The following is a 22,102-nucleotide window of genomic DNA, read 5'->3' on the forward strand; positions in this document are numbered from 1 at the left end:
GGCGGCCCCTCCGGGAGCGCGGCCGCCGCAGCGGGGTAACTAGCGGTCATCCTTTGTGCTCCGGCGGGCGGGTCCTGCCGAACACCGCCCGCCGCCCGGCCCCGCCGCCCTGGGCAGGGGAGGCGGCTGCCACCGAGCCCGGGCCCCCTCCCCGGACAGCCGCCGTGACAGCCCGGGGGTCGGGGGGCGGCAGCCTTCCCCGTCTGAGCAAGTGTTTTGCATAGATGAGCTGAAGTTGAATGCTGGGGTGGGGCGGGCGGAACGTGGAAAGCTCCCAAATTTATTATCTCGGGGTGGGAAAGGTGCATCCCCTGCCTCCGGGCTGCTCCCCGAACAGCCCCTCACCAGGTACGACACAGAGGCACAGCGCCTGATGCGAGCTGCCCGCTCCCTTGGCACCAAAGGGAGAAAAATGCTTATTATCTGAGCCCGTTCCCGCTGTCCCCGGGGCCGTGGGAGCACCCGTGGGTCACACGGAGGAGGCAGAGCGGCACCGGGGCTCTCCCGGTGAGGGTCTCCCGAGCAGGGCCCGGCAAACAGCCCTCGGGGGCAGAAGGGCAGCAAAGCCAAGCCTGCAAATCGAACTGCCGCAAAACTTCATGCAAACTTGTGACCCGGGCAATTAGCTTAGCGTGTTAAGCGTTTAATTTCCCTGATTTTCTCTTCCTTCCTGGGCACGCACAGTTAGCACTGTGGCTCTGGTCTGCAGAAGCGGCTGGTATCTGCATCTCCGGTGAAGACATTGACAACTGAAGCGCTCAACGTGTTAGCAAGCTGAAGTTAGACTGCCAAAACTTATGACACCCAAAATAAAATATGCCTTTATAACAATGTTTTTTCTGTATGTCTTCAAAAGACAAATAATTACGTGTGGCATGTCTACTGGGAATACTGTGAAGCAGAACTCATTACACTTTGTAATGCATTCGTGAGTTATCCATTGGAAGTGTCTTTAAAGTACGATTTTATTCTGCAGTTTTTAACTGCAGTCAGGTACTGGAAGAGGTTACCCAAGTTTATGTAAATTATTCATTGTATGGACTTTTTACATCAAGATCAGCTGTTTTTCAGTGATCCAGTTCAACTAAACGCTAGAGAGCTGTAGCTCCACTGATGGTACAGGGAACTTTGGTGTTTTGCTGCTAACTTTGGTCTTATTACAGCACCTGCATTTGTCCCTAAAATAGCTCATGAGTCAGATTTTTAAAAAAGCTCAGCATCTTTGTGGGCAGTAACGTTTGGGCCAGTTTTTTAAGAGCTCTGCATACTGTGTGTGCATACAATATAAGAAGCTTTTCTGAAAAAAAATGTCGACCTCCACCAGCTGACCAAAGAAGCCAGATCCTCTTCCCTTTAGATGTAATCCCTTGTGAGGGGCTGTGTTCAAACACTGTTACTGTGGGGGGGTCCTCAGTGCCCTGTGCATTGGGGAAATGTGGCTGGCTTCGCAAATCAGCTGCTGTCATTTTCATTGCAGTTTCTGTAGGATTTCACAATTCCAAATTGCCCCGTGGGCTTCTTTGCCTTCCGTGATACCGTATTCTTGGCAGTGCTGTGGTGTGGGAAGAAGGCTGAGGGCAGGTAAGTGCATTTCTCTGGGCTGCAACAGGGCATTGGGCGATGAGTCAGTCGTGGGGAGAGGATCCAGCCATCCAGCCCTTGCTTTATCCAGAGCCTGTGAGTTTGTGCAGTTACTGGAAATGAAGATTTTCCCTGCTTTTAAGTGTATTAGCTCTGAACTTGTGACATTAATGGGAAGTTAATAGTATAAAAGTAATAGTAAGCAAGAATCCAGTTCAAAAGGAAAATATTTGCATTTTCTGAAGATTTGTGGGGGTTGATGCGAGCATGGCAATAACTTGCATCTACTCAGTCTAAGCCCATTCAGTCAGTAAGATTGCAAACATGGGTGTCATATCTTTGCATCTCACTGCCAATTATTTTTGCTTTAAATAATTTAAAATATATAGAAGATGTATCTATTTCCTGTCCAAAGTAGTAAATTTTTGTATCCAGTATCAGTCAAAAGCATGAAAGAGGTGAGGCTTCACATTTAATCCTGACTCTGAATCTTCAGTTACATAATTTTGTATTCCATTATCTAAGATGTACTGTAATATCCATCATACATTTTCATTAATCTTATAGAGAGCATGTTTAACAGTTTGCAATTTTCCTTCATTTTGCTGCTTCTCATTATTTCCCATTAGCATGATTATTCACTATCTTTATTACCTTTATGCAGTTAGTATTTCTCTCTCTCGTGAGTGGGCTGAATCCTCTATAAGTAGTCATATAAAATACATCAATGGGGGCTCTAGCTCCAAGTACATTAACAGGAAAGAGTTGAGATGTCATCTTTAAGACTTACCCTCTCTAAAGGAAGGATGAAATATAATTTTAACTAAGCCTGTCCTCTTATGTTCAAACCAAAGTCTGCACCAGCACATGGCTCTGACTTGTTCCCCTGCTGCCCTTCCTGCCTCAAATACCCTGCATGACATCTAGAAAGACCTCTACGCATAATCCCCCTTCTCTCTGCCTCTTGATTTGGAAAGAAAAAGCTATTAAGAAAGAAGAAAACGAAAAGTTATTTCAGTCTGTGTTTCCACTGGCGTGAGTCCACCACCCAGGTGTGGACACACCAGTTTGTCCCAGCTTATCTGCTTGTGTGGCAAGTGTTAAATGTGCACAGTTCTTGTTCTTCCTCACTGTCACCAATACCTTCCATGGCCAAGTTAGGGCTAGTGACAACTTAGCCCATAAAGAGTATCCATCTATGAGAAGTTGGATAGCAGGAGTACAACATATTTTAGCCACAATTCACTGTATGAGGCAAATCAACGTTCTCTAGGAAGGACCTACATGTTCAAGCTGCCCTTGGTTACACATAATTACCTGTACTGCAAGTAAGGGATATGTGTCACTTAACTACAAAGGTAACTTACCCAGCAGCCAGCCTGGAGAGGTTACATATATCAGCAGGTTTTCACTCTTCTCTGTAAAAGAAATGGTAGCTTTGACCAATCAGCTCTGACTCCATGTCCATATTGGTATGAAATACTTCAGGGCCTTCTCTGTATGTTTATCTAGCAATAGGAAAAAAAAAAATAGTTTGGAAAGGTAGCAACTTGAGAAGCGAAATATACTCATGTATTTAAAGACACCAGTCCAAATTTTCAGTTAGTACAGATCTGAGTTACTTCGTTCACTGCTAGTTTTCAGTAGTGAGGCTCTAGCCCTGAGGCACACCTTCTGAGGGCTCACAGAAGGAGTTTTTTCAAGCAGCTTTTGATAACTTTCTTCTCTCTTTTGACTGTTGTGAAGCCGATGGCTCTTTTTATTTCTCCAGAGAAGAAAAGAAGACAAAAAATTACCATCTCTGGTAACTTGTACTATCACATTTCTAGTCTCCATGGAAACCTATGTGGTGCTCCACAGTTGGGTAACATTTCAATGTTACAACAGAAATCAGATGGAGAGAAAACTAGGTTCTGCACCTTGCCTGTTAATCAATTAAAAATGATTTTGAAATTATTTTCACATTGTGTCACAATCTTCACTTAGAGTAACAATGGAAGAAGTAATCAAATAAAGCTATTATGGCCTGATCCTACATAGACCTACGCACATATCCACATAACTCTGCTGCTTAGTTTGATTCTGATAGGCATTGACATTAATTTGGAAGAATTCTTTGGTTTTAGTTGGATTATATGGATTAATACTATGGAAACTGAAAGCGTAATAGCAAACTGTTTCTTAAGTTGACTCTAACAAAAAGCTTGCCAGAGAGGTAGTAACAATCCCCTTGTTGTAATTTATGTAAACAAAACATTTTGAAAATCAAGAACCTTAAATCTTTATCTTTTTCTGTCTTGATTCTTGTTCTTCCACTACTAAGGAAGAAATACATCTCAAAACTGGCTTCCTCTGAAAAGATACGGTAACTTTATCTACCTTCCTCTTCACAATTTCCTTTCTTTATTCCAAGCTTTATCAACTTGAACACAAAGGCACATAATCTCACTGGGACAGCAGAAGGTGATACAGAGAAGGAATATACAGAGAGAGCACAGTCTTTTTTTTGGTGACCACAGTCAACTCATGAAGAGTGAGTGCTCTCAGCCACCTACAAGTAAGTAAAGTATATAGTAATGGAAATAATACAGCCTGCTGTCAACCTGCAAATACTCCTATGTAGGGAGCCATGATCATAAGGTACACATGAATTTGAAAATTTTCTGAGAATTTTCTAAGAATTTTACATTTGAACAATGAAAACCCAGTATTCACTTTACAACTGCCCTAAATCACAAGGGTGAAATATGGTAGTGATTTATGCTGTTCACTACAAAAACTGATCATTTTGTATGTATTTTGAAGGTGTTTACTGCATTTGTTCCAGAATACCGTGGAGAAAATGTATGCTAGTCGAGAGGATATTGGATATGATTTTGGAGATGACTCGAAAGCCGGAAATAAGCCAATTAAGCCTAATCCAAACATTGATGGAGGATGGGCTTGGATGATTGTACTTTCCTCTTTCCTTGTGCACATACTTATCATGGGGTCCCAAATGGCCCTTGGAATACTCAACATGGAGTGGCTTGAAGAGTTTAATCAAAGTCGTGGCTTAACAGCATGGGTTAGCTCCCTCAGCATGGGCATTACGCTTATTGTAGGTATGTTCCAGCATAATTTATTTCAAAACTGCAAAGATTTTTAGAATATGTTTGCCACTCATCGCCCAAGTATTTTCTTACAGTTTCCCATTTTATTAGCAGAGCTGTCCAAGTTCTCCTGAGTTGCCTTTTTAAAGTCCCCAGGACAAATTTTACAAGTTAGAGGGAGAAAGGGAACAACAGGGAAGATGACAGAGAAGACAATTACTCCAGGAGACAGCATTAGGAGGAAAGGATGCCTGTGACTTCAAGGTCTCACTAGAATTAAGAAAACAGATGATCTGTGAGGCTTGTTGTACTCCCCATACTCTAACTGGGAAGAGAAAATGTTTAATTGGATAGTTTATATTTCAGTTTGGCAGCTGAACTAAAATTCATTTTTTAAGTTGTGGATGGATCAACCCAAAATAATATCTGGAGGGGTATATTGGTGTATATATGTATACACACACCTCTATCTCCCTAAATTAAGACAGAAGAAGTTGTGTTTAGGTCTGCCTAAAACGTTCCACTGGAAATAAAATGTTTACTTTCTAGTTACTTGTGAAAAAGGCTTGCACTCAGACAGCATTAGTATTGGGAACAATGGTTTCAGTTTCTTCTTCTGTTTAAACTGTCCCTTCTTCATGGGGCAACTTTGATTTTAGGTCCTGTGGGTATTTGCTAAGTATTTGGTCAGTTGGTTGAATTTTTCTTTCCATGGTTTTAAACAATACTAGGGAAAATAAACTGAATTGCATGAGTAGCCTGATGTTTAATGTTTTGTTTAAAACATTAAGAATCTTCATGAGAAAAATTATTAAAAAACATTTTTAAATGTTTTTAACAGGTCCTTTCATTGGTTTGTTCATCAGCATGTGTGGGTGCCGCAAGACAGCTATAATTGGAGGGATTTTGAATGCCCTAGGTTGGATACTGAGTGCCTATGCCTCAAATGTGCACTACCTCTTCCTTACGTTTGGAGTGACAGCCGGTAAGAGCTGTAATAATGTTTGAATGTTCTTTCAATTATTTTTGATTCCTTTGAAGGTTATCTGGGTGAGTAAAGAGGGAAGTTAGACTGTAAAGGTATTTATACTTTGCAGATAACATGGCCAGTTATATTTGCAAATAAAGCATGGTATCTATGTTACACATGACAGACAGAAACATTACAAAAAAATTGTTTGCAATACTAATAGTAGCTTTAGTAGCCTCCATTCCCTTAAACTACCCTTTCACAGAATTTCACAGAAATCTGCAGAATTTCTGTGCATAATTTTTTATCTAGCTCCGTGGATGGAAAAAAATTGAAACTAGTAAGGAGTATGGTGATGACTTTATATCACCGTACCATAGGTCTCAGTAATGTTGCAAATTCCTTCACAAAGAACAATAACTACATGCAGTGTTCTGCCCTTTTTGGAATTTCTGTTTCCATATATATTAGATATAATCAATCAGACAGGAATCTACACACTCTTTCTCTCAGCCCTTGCTGCTTTACAGAAAGAGCAGACACAAAATGTCAGGCAAAAAAAGCAGAGATTATACAGAGAATTTAAAGAAGGGTGAAAACTGCATTTTCAGAAAAAATCTGAGGCAAATTTTTATATGAAGTGGAGAAATGAGATGCTGTCACAGGGGTAATTCTGTCCAGAGATGCCTGAGATGTTTCCTTCAGCTTCATGATGAGACTTTCACTCACCGTCTCCTCACTCACCATCCCCTCACTCACCATCCCCTCACTCACCATCTCCTCACTTGCCGTGCCCTCACTCATTGTCCCCTTACCATGCCCTCACTCACCATCCCCTCACTCACCATCTCCTCACTCACCATCTCCTCACTCACGATCCCCTCACACACCATCTCCTCACTCACCATCTCCTCACTTGCTGTCTCCACACTCACTCTCCCCTCACCCTCTCCCCACTCACTGCCCCTTCACTCAAAATCTCAATCATTGTCCCTTCAGTCGCCATCCACTCACTCACCCATGCCGTCGTTCCCTGTCCCATCACCCCCCATATCCTTGCTCATGGTCACTCACTCACCGCCACCTCAGGGAAGTTTCCGTCATGCTCTCATGGCGGTTCACTGATGGTGGCTGCCTCCTGCTGTGATCACTTCTGGGCTTCCGTGCATTGCTCGTGGGCGTATTCATGGCTCCTGTTCTTGTGTTGGTGACCTGCAGTGCCAGATGCCCTCAGAGATTGCGTCCCCATGATCCCAGCCTTGTCCCCACCGACCACATCCCCTCTGCCGCCTCAGATCCCCTTCCCGAAGCATCCCTCACCTCAGTGTGGTTCTCCTCCCCCAGCTCCTCACAGCCTTGCCCCTTGCCTCCTGGCTGCTGGCTTCACCCGGCTCCACGGGCTCTGCTCCCCACAGTGGCAGTATTGGGGGGGCAGAGGAGCCTTCTCCCCCCTCACCTGGCCAGGGTAGCCCTGAGGTGGGTGCAGGAAGCCCCTGTGGGCTGAGGGGCAAAGTTCCCCCTGAGCCCCGCCAGGGGAGAGCAGAGGTGGGCCTGCTGCTGGCCTGCTGGTGCGGGGGGGACAAATCTGTGAGGAAGAGGAGTGGGGGTGTTGGCCTGTGTTTACCTGTGAGGCCAGCGTGCCTGTGCATGGGATTAGACTATGTTTTGCTATGTAGCCCACAGAATGAAAAGGTAGGATAAAACGATTTTTGAAGTGTCTTATTTGCGAGAAAGTGCAGTGAACACTAACGCAAGCACGAGCCCGGGCAGTTTCCTCACAGCAGCCAACATCAGGCTGGCCTGAGGAGACAGGGGGTCTTCTGGGGGGCAGAGAGGTTTCCTAAGAGTTTGTGACTGGGTTTGGGGGGGGAGACCTTCTGCAAAATAGAGACCCGATCATGGATTTGTGCAGCAAAGAGATAAATGCTTCTGACAGGCAGGGCAGGTCAGCTCTGACCACAGTACACTGCCATGATGTTGAGAGGATTTTTTCATGTTCTGCTGGAATAACAGCTCTTTCTCCCATCAAGCTGTGACTAGATCATGGCAGCTATGCCATCAACTATTTAGTAAAACTTTTAAGCCCAAAACGCTCTTCTAAATTATGATCACAGTGAATTTGGAAGCATCTTCTGCGTATACCTCTTCCATTCCAAATCCCCTCTGTCATAAGTTTGCTGAGAAAAACTGGGCAACCATTACCTTTCATGGTGTGTTTGCCCAACTCTCAGCATTTCCTGCTTGAAACGGGTAACATTAATACTCTGTTTTTTAACAGTAAGTGGGGGAATTTCTACAAAATTAGAGATCTGCCTGTGCAGCTGTTGTATGGCCCTCTCTCAGCTTGACTGGAGTGCCCAAAGAGAAACCTGGAAGCCACCCAAGGTCCTACCACCGGGCTAACCCCCTGTGCTGGCCCCTGAAACATATCTCATGGTCACTGTGGCTCCACAGTTAGAAAGTGAGGACAAAAACTCAGCCTGGATCTTCGTTGCTGGTGAAGTGGGCAAAAGCAATAAGATGTGTCCACTAAGCAATTTCTGGATACTGATACAGTCAGATGCAAGTATTATAAATGCAGATATTTCAAAATAGGGTTTGTTTATGTTTGTCGCTATATTAACTGCCACTGATTTATTGTGGGATGTTTGGGGCTTTCCAGTGGTGTCATGCTAAACTGAGGTAAAGGTTTTTCCAGCAGTTAAATGGCAGTATTGTATTCTCTCTGGAATGAGTATTGCAAATTTTGGAACATACTATGAGACAGAAATGAAAGTTAGCATTAGAATTGAATATTTATTATTGTTTTACTCCTGTGCTCGTGCAAAAGTTCATTCATTTTTCACTGCTTCTTATCTTGTTGGCAAAAAGTTCAGATTGACTTTGGTTTTTATTTTCATAGGTGTTGGAAGTGGCATGGTTTATTTGCCTGCGGTGGTCATGGTAGGACAGTATTTTCAGAAGAGAAGAGCTCTGGCACAAGGACTCAGTACCACGGGAACAGGGTTTGGAGCTTTCCTAATGACTGCCTTACTGAAGTACCTCTGCGCCGAATTTGGGTGGAGGAACGCCATGTTCATCCAGGGTGCCATCTCCCTGAACCTTTGTGTCTGCGGGGCGCTTATGAGACCACTCTTTCACGTTGTTAGTGAAAAACATGTTGTGAGAAGTAATAGTGAAGATAATCAGGCAAAAGCTCTGTCCCATTCTGCAGAGACTATAAAATCTAATGGAATCATCAGTGAAGAACTGGAAAAAAAAGAAGAGGAAACAAATGAAGAAGTGCTTGACAGTGTTCAGCACACAGAAATTGGAGGTAAATCTAGAAGCGGAAGGAGTATGTATGGACTGCGCATTCTTAAGACAGTGAGCCAGCTGACAGTTACAGTCAGGAAGGGCTTTGCAATATGGTACTCCAGCTACTTTGGAGCTGCATCACTGTTTACCAATAGAGTATTTGTGGCCTTTATAATTTGGGCTTTGTTTGCCTACAGCAGCTTTGTCATTCCCTTTATTCATCTTCCAGAAATAGTCAAGCAGTACAACTTATCTAGTCAGAATAATATATTTCCCTTGACATCCATTATAGCCATTGTGCATATTTTTGGTAAAGTGATCCTTGGAATCATCTCTGATCTCCCGTGCATCAGCACATGGAATGTCTTCCTCATGGCTAACTTTACACTGGTCACCTGCATTCTTACTTTGCCACTAATGCAAACGTACGTTACCCTGGCTGTGGTTTGTGCTCTAATAGGATTTTCTAGTGGCTATTTTTCTCTAATGCCTGTTGTGACTGAAGATTTAGTTGGAACTAAACACCTTGCAAATGCCTATGGCATCATCATTTGTGCCAATGGAATATCTGCATTGCTTGGACCACCCTTTGCAGGTAAAAAGTTCCTATCTCTAACCAACAGATGTTTGTATAGTAAATAACTGCATGACTTCTTATATCATAAATATTTCTTATGTTCTGAGCATGTGTAGTTCACATTCACATTCACATCTGCTTCAGAATAGACCATAAGATCCAGCTTTACATTGTACAAACTTACAGATCACATCTGCTGGGTACCAGCTCACTATTCACACACTACAGATTACAATACTTGCAAACAACCCCAAATCTATTGCAGCTATCCTTTTCAGTGGTATGTGTCCTTAAAATAGCATCATATACTTTTTTTAAAATGGAAAGGTTTAACCTATTTTTATGTGTTTTGTGTAGTACATGCACTCTACGTACTCATGCCTCTAGATGAAAAAAGGATGAATACTTTTCAGGGTAGGCAGGGTACCACAGTATTACCCCCAAGAACTATAAAGTGTGTTTGGGTGTCACCACTCTAAGCTGCCAATGGACGTGTTAACTAACTTAGCTTTGCTTTCCTTCAGCCAGAAGTATCTACTTTGGGGACTGCACTGCTCATAATCTCTTTACTGCCACCCACAACAGAAGGTAGAAGTGTATGTATGTTATCTCTAAAGTTACTTAGGTTTAAACAAACATTAATTATAAATTTTCTCACAGAAAGAGGCAGGGAAGTACAGGAGAGACATAGGTACCGATTGTCAGTACAATGCCAGACTACGGCTATCTTTTACAGAGATGCAAATTTGAAGAGAGCATTAAGAAACCTTCTGAGTAATGGCTGTGGCCAGCTGTGATGGCATGAGGCTGAACTGAAGCTATTAGCAGCACAAGCAACCCAGAAAAGCAAGAACACCCTCACCTTCTCTCCCCACCATTAAGTGAGCTGACACAAATTAGAAGAAGCTCATTTAGTGCCCTTTGAAAAGCAGCAGTGTTTTACCATATATTCTTCCAGCACCTCTCAGTCTGTGCTGAACATGTCTTGGCTATTAGTAACGAAGCAAATGGGATGCAATGTAGGATGGAAGAACTAATTGGTTTGAGATTCCAAAATGTCTATTTTAAAGCCAGACCTGTGATAACTTGTTTGAAAAATATACAGCTTTAGAGAGAAGGTTGCTTGGCTTCTTAGGATGGCATATAGCTAGAGTGTCATTTTAAGACTTCCATGATCCTTAAATGAGGGGTTGGGTTTCACATTGGTTTTGGTGAATGAACAAGAGATTTTGTTAATACATTTCCATTTGTAGCATCTAGAGGAGGAGACAATTGCCACCCCTTTTTCCCACAGAACTTCTATGGATTTGACTGAAACGTCATGACAGAAATATGCAGTGTTTTTCACATTTTCCCATGCAATGTACCTTGTTGTCAAGCTTTGTAACAAACATGTTTTGTCCTTATTTTGCAGGTTGGATCTATGACATGACACATAAATATGATTTTTCTTTTTACATATCTGGCTTGCTATATATGGTGGGAATAATATTTTTACTTATACAACCTTGTATTCAAAAGAAACAACCAAGAGAAAAATCTGCGGAAGAAGCACAAGTATAGAACAAATTCCAGAAGTTTTTTTACAGATTTTTTTTGTTTTCAAGTTTCTATTGTACGACAGTATGCAGCTGTTTTTGGTATGGAACCAACCACATCGAGCTGTACTTAAGTGAAAAGCAAATGTGCTCCAAAATTATAATAAATTATTAGAAAGATGGTTTTAAAAGGAGTTAAGATCTTTTACTTTAGAACTAACAAACATAGTGATTAAAAGCACCCTGCTAGTCTTTTAAAATTGGAACAATGCTAGGAGCCTTTACCCTTGCTTCTCTTTTAACTTTTCACCACTACCCATTGGTGAAACTCCATTGACTGCAGTGCAGTTGCTCCTGATTTATGCTAATCCTACGGGAGAATTTGATCAGGATATGAATGGTTTATAAAAGTCCTTTCTATTATGTATTCTGTCTGGCAAAAGATTAGTTACTGAGTATGAGAAAATGATTGTATTTCTCACCTGACTAGTCAAGTACTGTTGAAATGCTAGCACAATAATTCGGCTAATTCAGTATGTTAAAATTAGTATTTCTGTGATGAAAAAGTGAAAAAAAGTTCTTATTTTTCTCCGAAATGACTCTCTACTTCAAGGAATTTTTATTTTATTTTTTAAAGTATCACTGCACGATCTCGTAGCCATCCTCAATAAATAGGCTGCATTATAAATGCTGTGACATTTAATGTAAGTGCAGTAAAACAAACATAGAACCAGAAACAGGCAACATATGGAAAATACTATTGTTATTCACAGACTGGAAAATGTTTCCAGAAACAGTTTGAAGTTTCTGGCTGGTTTACCTAATGAGAGGTATTGTAGAACTTTGTGACATTGCCATTGACTTCTTCCGTGGGACTGGTTTTCAAGTAAACAGTACTAAAGAAACAGAGTTAGGCAAAATTGGCCAGTTTCAGAAAGAACTGAACTACAGCACAGTAAACTTTGTTGCAATTAATTTAATAACAAAACCTGTTACATTGTAAGCAGTTGTGTTGCTGCTCATAATACACACCATGAACTTTGTAAGACTGGTCACGTTTGAGATATTTATTCACTAGAAAATTAGATAATGCAGAGCATGGAAGAACTGAAGATCATTGAAAACACTCAAATAAGTTTTCTTAAACAACATTCAGCACCTGGCAATCAATGCAGAATGTTTTGTGTGGTGCTGCAAGGCACACTCTTTCCAACTTTGAGAGTCTGGTGTTACTTTTCCTATCAAATAAAAGTCACTGTAAGTTTGCATCCTGCTAGCTTTATGCAAGTTTTTTCATGACAAATCAGGTTCTTAGTTTAATACTGATATCTGCTGCTGGAATTCTTTAAAAACAACTTATTCTATTTGAACAAATATTGGTAAACATTTCAATATGTAACAATGTCATTATACAGATCTTTTTGATAGCTGCAAGGTTAGTTAAAAAACAGTTCTGAACTGCAACTCATATTGTTCTATATTGCAATTCACCAGCTTCCTAGTTTTGCACTTCTACAACTGTTGGCAGGGACATACTTTAAAATAGATCACTGAAATAAGCCAAGTTGAAAAAAAACCCTTAAGGAAATCCCGAACTACTTTAAGATTTAGATCAGGCCATTCATAGAGGATAGTTACGCATGGCCTTTAAAATTCACATTAAAACAACTGCAGTGACACTGAACCGCAACACATGATGTGAACACACAGTCAATAATTTCTTAAAATAATTTCTTAAAATGGAGAAAATGCTTGTCTAAACCACACTCTTACATCAGTTCTTTTGTTACAGGTTTAATATGTTCTTGGTGTGAATGCTGCTGCTAGCTAATTTTAACTGAACTATCTTTTATTGGTGATATATATATATATATTGTAGTGATGATTTCCCTCAATTTCCCTTTTCTTTCTTTTTGAAAGATATGTACCCTTTATACGTAGATGTTCACTTTGTCTATTGTCAAAACCAACTTTATTTGCATATTGCTGTGATGAATATGTTGTTCACTTATGATATTTGCAATATATCTTTCTATAGAAGTCCTTACTGGGCTATATGATGGGAATAAACTTACATTACCCAAAATGTCACTTTCTGTTCATTTACTAGTTAAGTTCATGTTTTTAAGCTTAAAAATGAAGATTCTCTTGCAAAATAATTGTACTGATTTCTCATAACAGAAGGAACAGGTACATGGTTGATCAAGGATAAGGGAAGGTGAGCTGACAAAATCGAGTTAAATTAGGATTTTAAATTAATATTCACTCAGTCTATATTGGCTAGCATGGGTTCTAGTTTCCTAATCTGAAACTGCCTAAATCTGTTATGGGCACAAGCTAAAAAAAAATTCATTGGTGGTAAATTGACAGAAAGTGAGAAAAAAAGAGTCTGCTGTTTAGTAGCCCTGCTTACATAGTGTAGTTCTCAAAATAATCTCTCTAAAGCAAAATTACATTTTATAGTGTTTTATTACACAGAACAGAAATTTTATGAATACAGTATTTTATGCACATCATGAAATCTGTATTTGTCATTTTCCTAAAAAGAAACAGTCATAAAAAGGAAAAAGTAGACTTCAGTGTTTCTCCTATCTGAAGATCTAAAATCACAAGATACTTCAAGAACATTGGTATATAGTTGTAGAACAAAATATTATTAATCTAAAATAGCAAATACCTTTTAAGAATTAAATTACTGCTTTATAAAGAAATAGAAGGGTATTAAGAACCCTGTGAAAACCCTGTATTCATAGTTTTTAATCAATTTATAAAATTCAAGTTTAGTACTTGACATATTAAAAAACTGTAAACCTAATACACTCTTCAAATATTACACAATATTAACAAATATTGTATCCAAATGCCGTAATCACTGTTTATTAATACTCAGGTCTTAAGTCTATTCAATGGCAAATGATACATTAATCAACTGGTACTTTCAGAGGAATAGTATTTGGCCTCTTAATTACTGAAGTTGATTGTTTGAGTAAATCAGTAAGAACTGCCTTCATTTTACAATGCTCAACTAACCATTGTTACAGTCTTGTACGATAGCAAATGTCTCTTATCAAATATGCAACTTGAGCAATAGAAGTCAATTAGTTTCAAAAGCTCCTGTGTCGGCAACATCAAGGAACAATTTTGACCACATTCCATTCTGGCAGAGTGCCTCAAATATGATTTTGATGGATTATCCAAGATGAGGATAGTCATTTGATCCACATCCTCAGTCACCAAAGAAGTTTCTTCTTGGTGCCAAAATTATTATTGGTTTGAAGTTTAGATAATTTAAAAACATTTGAACATGCATCAAACTCTGGAACCAGCTAAATGTTACTTGCCTATAAACATTGCTAAAAACCTCAGCATTCGTGAGCAATTTTTGTCATAAAAAATGATAGGTGGTTTTCTAGAAGGCAATGATGACTATGCCATAGCATCTGATGTAAGCCATGGAGCGTGTAAAGCATATATACAAAATAGAGAAGTTGGAATGAAGAAGCACAAAGAAGCCACAATCTCCTCTATTGCTAGTACCTGTTACAGTGCTGACTATAATACAGTTTCAGGATGGTCAACACATTAAACATTGTATTATTTACACGTTGCTCTGAGTGAGACACGTTTTGGTTTTCCTCTTTCAATCCTTAAATCTGCTTTCCCCAGTAAAACAGAAGTGTCAGTAAGTCTGACCTGATAAACAGCAAATCCACACCTTATAACAATTACTTCAATGAAAAATACATCTTTATTCAGTTACTTTTTTTGTTTTGAGCATCTTGTTTCTGCCTTCTCCTTCGTAGCTGCAGCTGTAGCTGAAGTCTGTTTGTGAAGAAGATTTTTTTCCAGCCAATTTCCTGCGCAAGTTCTTTCATTTCAGGTGTAATTGTGTCACACAAGTTCTCCACAATGTTCTCCCATAGCGCATTACTGTTACATATCTAGTTGTAAGAGAAAGTAGAGGCTTAAAACCATAATTTGGCTTACTCATTGCTGATTATTTTACTACACAAAATGTGTTTAGGCAACAGAGATACCTTGTGTGAAGGTCACTTGCAGTGCAAGCTGCCCATTTATCTTGAAAGATGCAATGCTAGTTAAAACTCACAATGACATCGGTGGAAGTTTTGCCCAGTGCTGCCAAGGCAAGATACTGCACGTTTGTCTGTGAAAAATGTGAGAAGCTTTGTTTCGTATGATATCAAAGGCCTTTCTGCCAGACTAAAAGCAGCTGTAATGCCACATACTTTCCTGGTATATAATTCATACAGCCCCACTGGAATCAATGAAGCTGTGCAAGATGATGCCAAAGAGCTTCTCAGGATGTAGAAATCACATCACAAACACAAATCTGTTTTCAAGGTAAGTAAAAGAAGCAAATTGCCTTTGGATTTACAACAGAAATACAATTTTAGGAAGCTTTCAGAGCACTGTAGGGATTAAAACTGTTTCTCAGGAGATGCTTCCCTCCTTCAGAATGACTCCATAAAAAAAATCAGATTGAAATATTATATGATAAACAGGAAGAAAAAATGATGTAATTTGTTAGATGTCAACCATCACAAAAAACGAATTGGGCAGATACTCTGTGTATATTATTCTGCCCATTGGAAGTTACACGAGAGCATAGCAACATTGATTCTTCTCACAAATGTTCCACTTTTCTAAGTGTGTAATTGCAGGGACCCAAGAGGAGCCGTACGAGATTACTCCAATGCAAGTGACTGGTATGTCTGTCACAAGCAGTACCAGAAACAGAAAAGCAAAAGTCCTGGTATAACTGCTGTTAGATACTGCTGATGTAGCTGGATACTTTATTTAATTCCCTGAGTAGAGAGAAGCTGTGTCAGAGTACATGTAGCCCTATTTCTGCTGTTCTTGAATTGTGAGAGCCATCATAGTGCAGTCACACACAACATGCTACTGTATTTTAGCAATGGAAAAGCAGGGATTATTGCAGGGAAACTGCTGTAGAAGCCCTGAAATGAAAAGATAGGAATTTTAAAAGTTTTCTCTAAATTTCTTCTTGCTCTCTGTCTCTAACCATTCTGCCATTCCTATAAAAAATGGACACCAATAACTTCTAAATAGTGCAGACCGGCTTTTAGTATCATACATTTGTATTTCCAAATACAGCGTTCTATTAAAAAAATTACAGAAGGAAAAAAAGATAATAACTGTCATTATTGTGGTTTTCTTTCCGTGCCAATGGCTTCTGAATTGCCTAATAACAATTAAGACCTTCCCTTCCGTACAGTGTTAGACACAACCGCGGGGCGGGCAGCGCTGCGCGGCCGGCGCAGGAGAGCTCCTGCTCGCTCCTGCCTTGGGAACCTGGCTCCCTCTGGCGGGACTCGCTTCCTTCAGCTCACAGAAACACACCGCTTCTATCTAAAACCTCGTATAAAATAAACCAAACGAATCCTAACCTGAGCTTGTGCTGGGAGACACTGCAATACAGCAGTCTGCTGAAAAAGGATTTGGAAAACTCAAACGATGCTCCAGCGGTGGTGTCCACATTAGGACTTCTGTACTTTTGTTTCTTTAGAGATGGAGCTTCTGTCACAATACTTAAAAATGCTACCTAGTAAAACCTAGAATACTTTGAAATGCATATTGAAAGCATCATGAATACTCTGGAGAGCAGGATTTATGCTCAGAACTCCACAGTCAGAGAAATGCCATGCTTTGGGTAACAATGAAGATACCTCTTTAGTTCAGCCTATGAGGCTGCATGGCACAGGTTGGACATACAGGGCCTTTCAAACCCCAATTTTCAGTCCTGAGTGCAGAGATTGATCTATTTTTCTCTATCTGAAAATCTGAATATGCTATTTTATAATTCCACAGATAGAAGCATTGCAGCCTACACATAAATTGGTCTGGCACTGAAAACTCAGTATTGGGGCAAAATTTTAATTCCTTAAAAATACTGCTGAAATGAGAGAAAGAGAACATGGCATTACTAGCTGTAATAAGTTATTTCATTGTGCCAAAATCTTTTATTATTATGCAACTTAATTATTTCTAGGATTTCCTTAAATTTCATAATGTCCAATTGTGTTAAACTAATCAAAAGTTTACTACCTTGAACAGTACTTCATCATGCTCTACTCACACTCTGGAAATGACAGATCTATTCCAAATATACTAAGAAATCATTTCCTGACCTCCCTTCTATCCATTCTCTTCCTCCCTTTTAGTTGTTTTGATTCTCTCATCTTCTACTGGTTGTTTCCCAGTCACAAGATCAACTGTTTTACCTTGAAACTGAAAGCCCAGAACTCGGTAAACTTATCCACTTCCATCTGCCCTTTATCCCTAAATTCACGATGCTCTATTTTGCTACCTTACCATTTTCTCCTGTGCTTTCTTTACACCATCTCCTATTTCTTGTGCTCACTTAAACTCAATCTTGTTAAAGCATCTATAACGTCGTTGTAGCCACAGCATAGGAATAGCAGTACAGTCACGTCCTCTTGAACTATCAGCAGTCTCTTCCACAGAACTTGGGCCACACTTGGGACTCAAAATAAGACACACCCTGTGAGTAATCTCACTCCGATACAATTTGGAGATGCCCTCTGCACCAGAGGCATTCCCCGTTCTCCAAACTAAAGGTTAATCTGTCTCTCTGAAGTCTCTTAGAGAGCATCCAGCTGTCACATCAGACTCAAGATGACTAAACCTGTTTTTATCTTCTCCTAGGTCCCACCACTACTTATGTTTTCAGTAACCATACAACCCATAATGTGACAGGCTGCTACAGCACCCCATGGATAAGAATCAAGTTATTTTTCTCTTTAATATGCTTCTCCTCTATTTTTCATAAGCTAAACCCTTTTTCTCCCCCTACCTGAGTTATTGCAGCAGCCTTTTCTCAGGCTGTGATTGGGATAGAAAATGCAATGTTGAGGTATTCAGACCCATAAAATTAAGCTTCCTAAATCACAGCTCTGAACATATTATCTTTCCATCCCTCCAATTACCTGACCATGCAGAGAGCAGGAGGTTGGGACAGATGACCTCTCAAAGGCCTTTCCAACACAGCCCAAGTTAGCCTATGACTTTTCTCCTTTTGGCACCAACATCCTCCTGGCCCTCATCCTCCTGGGACTTCCATGTTATCCTTCCCTGACTGTTACCCCTCGTTCAGCACTGGGAGACTACCCTTAGCTCCAATCAGCCAATAGTGGCAACTTCTGTTATTCACTCTTTAAAGTTCCAATTCAACGTGTCCCAAACTTCCCTGACAGTTGGAAAGAGCGTCCCAGCAAGCATGATGTCTGCTCTTTCTCCTGCATTCCCTCCAGTTCCTTGCTGCGAGGTCTACAAAAATCTTTTTCCTTGTGCTCCTGTCTTTTGTCAAAAATTTAAAACGTAAGCTCTCTAGGGATGGCAACAATTTTTTTGTTTGTTAATGAGTTTAGCATAAGGTGATCCTGGCCCACGGTTTCTAGAAGTTTCTAGACATTACAATAATACAAATCATAATGTAAAGCATAGGTTTTACATTTCAAATACTTAATCCTGGAAGTAGTGCGTAACACTGAAACATGAGTTACAATGGAATTATCTGGATCACTGTGTTTATTATATGCAACAGGATAATCACAATCTCTCTAACAGCCTTTCTAAGATCTAGCTTTTATTGCACCCCTTCAGCTGTTTGTATCCAGATGATTAATTTATTATCTCAAATTTAAGTAAAGCAGACAGATTACATTAAATGTGAATCAAAACCAAGATGCTGCACAGCAAAGCTAACAATTTTAAAATAATTTATAATTTATTTTTAATTTTTTTTTGTTTTTTACCGTTTTAAATCTGCGTGAAACTTGAGAAAGCCTGGCAATATCTTCAAGCTCCAGAAAGGAAATGATGTACAGGAGCAATGGGACAGGAAGCCGTTCCAGGAAGTCATAGTTACCTCGGCACAGATTGAGGACATGTTCCAGAACTTTGGCACCAAACACTATAGCAACCTGAACTGTGATAAAAAAAACCAAACAAACCCAAGAGAGAACAGATTTGTAAAAGCCTGAAATTTCTTCCCAATTATTCAGATAATTCTTAAAAAGAAGAAAAAATATCAGAAAAGCCAGCTCATTTTTAACATGTTTTCTAGAGAAAATAACATATAATATTTTATATTGAACATGAGTAATTTATAGTATTTCAGTTCATTTTAAGAGTTGCTAGTGACATTCAGGAAGCCTGAGCAATAAAACAAGGCTTTAGTTAAAAAACTGTACATTGTCTAGTATACAGCAAACTCGTATCTCAGCTGAGGAACATCAAAACACAGCAAAGCTAAATTGAAACTTGCCCATGTACATTTTGTTCATATTTCCACATAGGTATATATTATTTACAAAAAGACTGTGCTATTTAATCAGGAGGAGGTTAGCAAAACAGCTGGAAAAAGTACTTCAGTTGCATGCTTTGGGGAAAATAGCAATGGCTCTGACATGAAGAGTCCCTGTAATTCTGCATCTTATCTTATGTAGGTAAAGTTAAACCACTAAAATGAAATTGAAGACGGGTATCTTCTACAGTGACATGAAATTCTTTCATTCATTCACTTAGTGATCCAGTACAATGCCAAATTCTTTTTCTATAGATCTGCTACTTAGTGAGCTACGCCCCATTCCACATTCATACAGTCCATTATTTCTGCTTCTGTTTCCAACTTGGAACTTAGGGTTCTGAATTTAACACTATTTCTTCAGATCATTTATCTGCAAACCAGCACAGCATATTTAAAGACTCCCTGAGCACTAGCCAAATTTAAAAGGCAGTCCATTTTCTATTGGTTCACAATACATTCATTCCCCTTCTAGTCAAAATAAGTTGTAATAACTGGAATCAAAGATTTGTTTTGTTACAGACTGGGAGTGCTGATTGAAACCTTTTCCGTGGTTTATGCATATATCCAGTCACGTGAGCTCAGAACGTGCTGTATTTCCATCAACAGAGCACTAACAGCAGTCACTTGCCATCTCCCTACCCAACTGCCTAAAGAAGTGCTATTTCAATGAAATTCACTTGAAATTAGCCAGTCGCAAAAGTTATGATGGGGATCAGAAACACAAACCTAAACATAGAAATGCAGACCACATTAACTCACCAGGGCTAAAAAAAAATCTCAGTTGTGCTGTAGGAACTGTTAGATTTTAATAAGCAAAGCATAGGAAATGTGTTGGTCTTATTTCAGACCCTAAAAGAAGATACACTCTAGTTTACTCTTGAAAACAGATATATTCGCTTGAGGAAAGTTTTACCCTCTTCCCTACCACCTGAGATTCAAACACTTCTTTGGAAACTAGACCTCTTCTGCCTAGGTGTAAATAAGATGATCTCTACCGAAGCTGTTGATGAGAAAAACAGGACTTCATTTGGAAATGACATCTTTCAAGTTCATCATAAAAATAGGATAAATATGAAGTCACATCTGTAACTAAATTTCCTTATGTCTGTACAAAATCAGAATACAAGAGCAGCTTGTTTCATTAAAAAAAACCCCCCAAACAACCCCAAACAAACCCCAAAATCTCACCAATGCAAGGTATTTTAGTGTTAAATAGTCTCTTGGGCTACAAAAAGTCTCAGATCTCAATCCAGTCCCTGCAATGTGCAGTTATCAAGTGCTCCATTTTCAGCCCAGGTCATAGCTCAGACCTCAGTTATTTGCTGCAGTTGCTGAATTAATGTGTCTTTGGCTTGGTATTTTCAGTTTCCTTTGTGAGCTGTGACCAACAATATCTTGTGACATGACATCTCTTAGAACTAATCCATTACTGAGAATCAAGATCCTGAGAAGATGCAGAGCAATAACTGTTTGGGAAACATAGTCCCATGGAACTTTGGGAAAAAGCGTGATTATTTCAGATGCTCTCAGTGGCCAGGCTATCAGGAACAGGTCGGAAAACAGCTCTATAAATCTACATTTTGAGGTTTACTTAGTGGTGACCCCACTACCTTTCTTTTTCTGGCTTTATGCTGCTAAAGTCATGTTGCACTTGGATAATCGCCAGTGCCTTGGTGTTATTTACATTAAATCAGATTGAGAATCCGGGTGGCTCACAACATGGCCATCAAAACAAATGTGCTGGCACAGAGCATTATAAGGACTGAGTTATTAGCAATAATAATATTGCTTTCTAGCCTATTTTTGTTGCTAATACTTCTGTCACTGTCAATAATGAAACTGTCAACGTTGGTGGGATTGATCCTATATTTACATTTACTGATATGTCTTCTGTTTTTTCCAGTATTCATATATTAATTTATATTAATAAATTCATTTTTAAAAGCCTGTTAAGCCAAAGTAATCACATCTTTCATGAAAGTTATTACAGATCAGTATCATAGATTATTCCACTATATGCCACAGCAAATTTGTAATTATTATTGTCATCTTACTATGAAGAGATGAATCACCCAAAAAGTCCTCCTGGGATTCTTTAATTTCTCCAGGTCTTGATTCACGACATTCCTTTCTAAGTGAGATTTTCCACCACCTCAAAATTACCTACAATTGTGGAAGAAGAAAAAGAAGAAAGGAAGAAGAAATGAATATCAAGTACCATGAGCTAAGTGCATTGCTAAGATCCAGGATTCTGGTTGTGTAAATATTACTACTATTCCCAAACCAAACTTATCACAAGAGATAACTTGTGTACAGGTTACATTACCAGCAGCCCTACAACATGCTTCAAAGGACAATAAACATCTCCTAATGCACCTAGACAAGCGTGAAATGTTTTTACATACAACTAAAGTGCTCCCAACCACTGTGTGCAAATTGTTCACAGAAATTAACGCACGTTTAATGACATCTCAACTTGCAAAACCATAAACATTCTCTTTTTGTTTTTCATTTAGTCACAGAAACACAATTCATCGGGCACTATATTACATGGTTAAGTTGAAATACCCATTCAGCTGCTTAGGCATTCAAAAGTAGCAGTCTTGTAAGTTAAACTGGCATTTTAACATTTTGTTAAAATCAAAACTAATAGGACAGTTCAAAGCTCAGCACTTA

The 22,102-nt window shown here is 39.5% G+C and overlaps 2 protein-coding genes across 7 annotated transcripts in view; one reads left to right on the plus strand and one right to left on the minus strand.

Annotated features, from left to right (window-relative positions):
* The window catches only part of SLC16A14 (solute carrier family 16 member 14), a 13,579-nt gene extending 438 nt beyond the window's left edge, over positions 1-13,141 (plus strand). The window contains exons 2-7 of one of the 3 annotated variants that reach the window (XM_014951788.1): positions 1,478-1,581; positions 3,995-4,138; positions 4,409-4,685; positions 5,515-5,658; positions 8,546-9,542; positions 10,932-13,141. In XM_014951788.1, coding sequence (XP_014807274.1) covers positions 4,424-4,685; positions 5,515-5,658; positions 8,546-9,542; positions 10,932-10,944 — 1,416 coding nt within the window. In that variant the 5' untranslated portion in view covers positions 1,478-1,581; positions 3,995-4,138; positions 4,409-4,423 and the 3' untranslated portion in view covers positions 10,945-13,141. Of the gene's footprint in view, positions 1-1,477; positions 1,582-3,994; positions 4,139-4,386; positions 4,686-5,514; positions 5,659-8,545; positions 9,543-10,931 lie in introns of all 3 variants that reach the window. The other 2 variants (XM_014951786.1, XM_014951787.1) reach the window with 2 other exon arrangements.
* Positions 12,017-22,102, minus strand: part of FBXO36 (F-box protein 36) — a 26,209-nt gene continuing 16,123 nt past the window's right edge. For 3 of the 4 annotated variants that reach the window (XR_001413130.1, XR_001413131.1, XR_001413132.1), the window contains exons 5-6: positions 21,481-21,589; positions 19,021-19,045 (exon numbers count right to left, since the gene is read on the minus strand). Coding sequence is in view for 1 of the 4 variants with exons in the window: in XM_014951789.1 (XP_014807275.1) it covers positions 14,808-14,996; positions 18,873-19,045; positions 21,481-21,589 (471 nt within the window). In the remaining 3 variants the exon portion in view is untranslated. Of the gene's footprint in view, positions 14,997-18,872; positions 19,046-21,480; positions 21,590-22,102 lie in introns of those variants that run through there. The other variant, XM_014951789.1, reaches the window with a different exon arrangement.

This window comes from Calidris pugnax, unplaced genomic scaffold (genome assembly GCF_001431845.1).
Source record: "Calidris pugnax isolate Ruff unplaced genomic scaffold, ASM143184v1 scaffold197, whole genome shotgun sequence".
NCBI classification, from domain to species: Eukaryota; Metazoa; Chordata; class Aves; order Charadriiformes; family Scolopacidae; genus Calidris; species Calidris pugnax.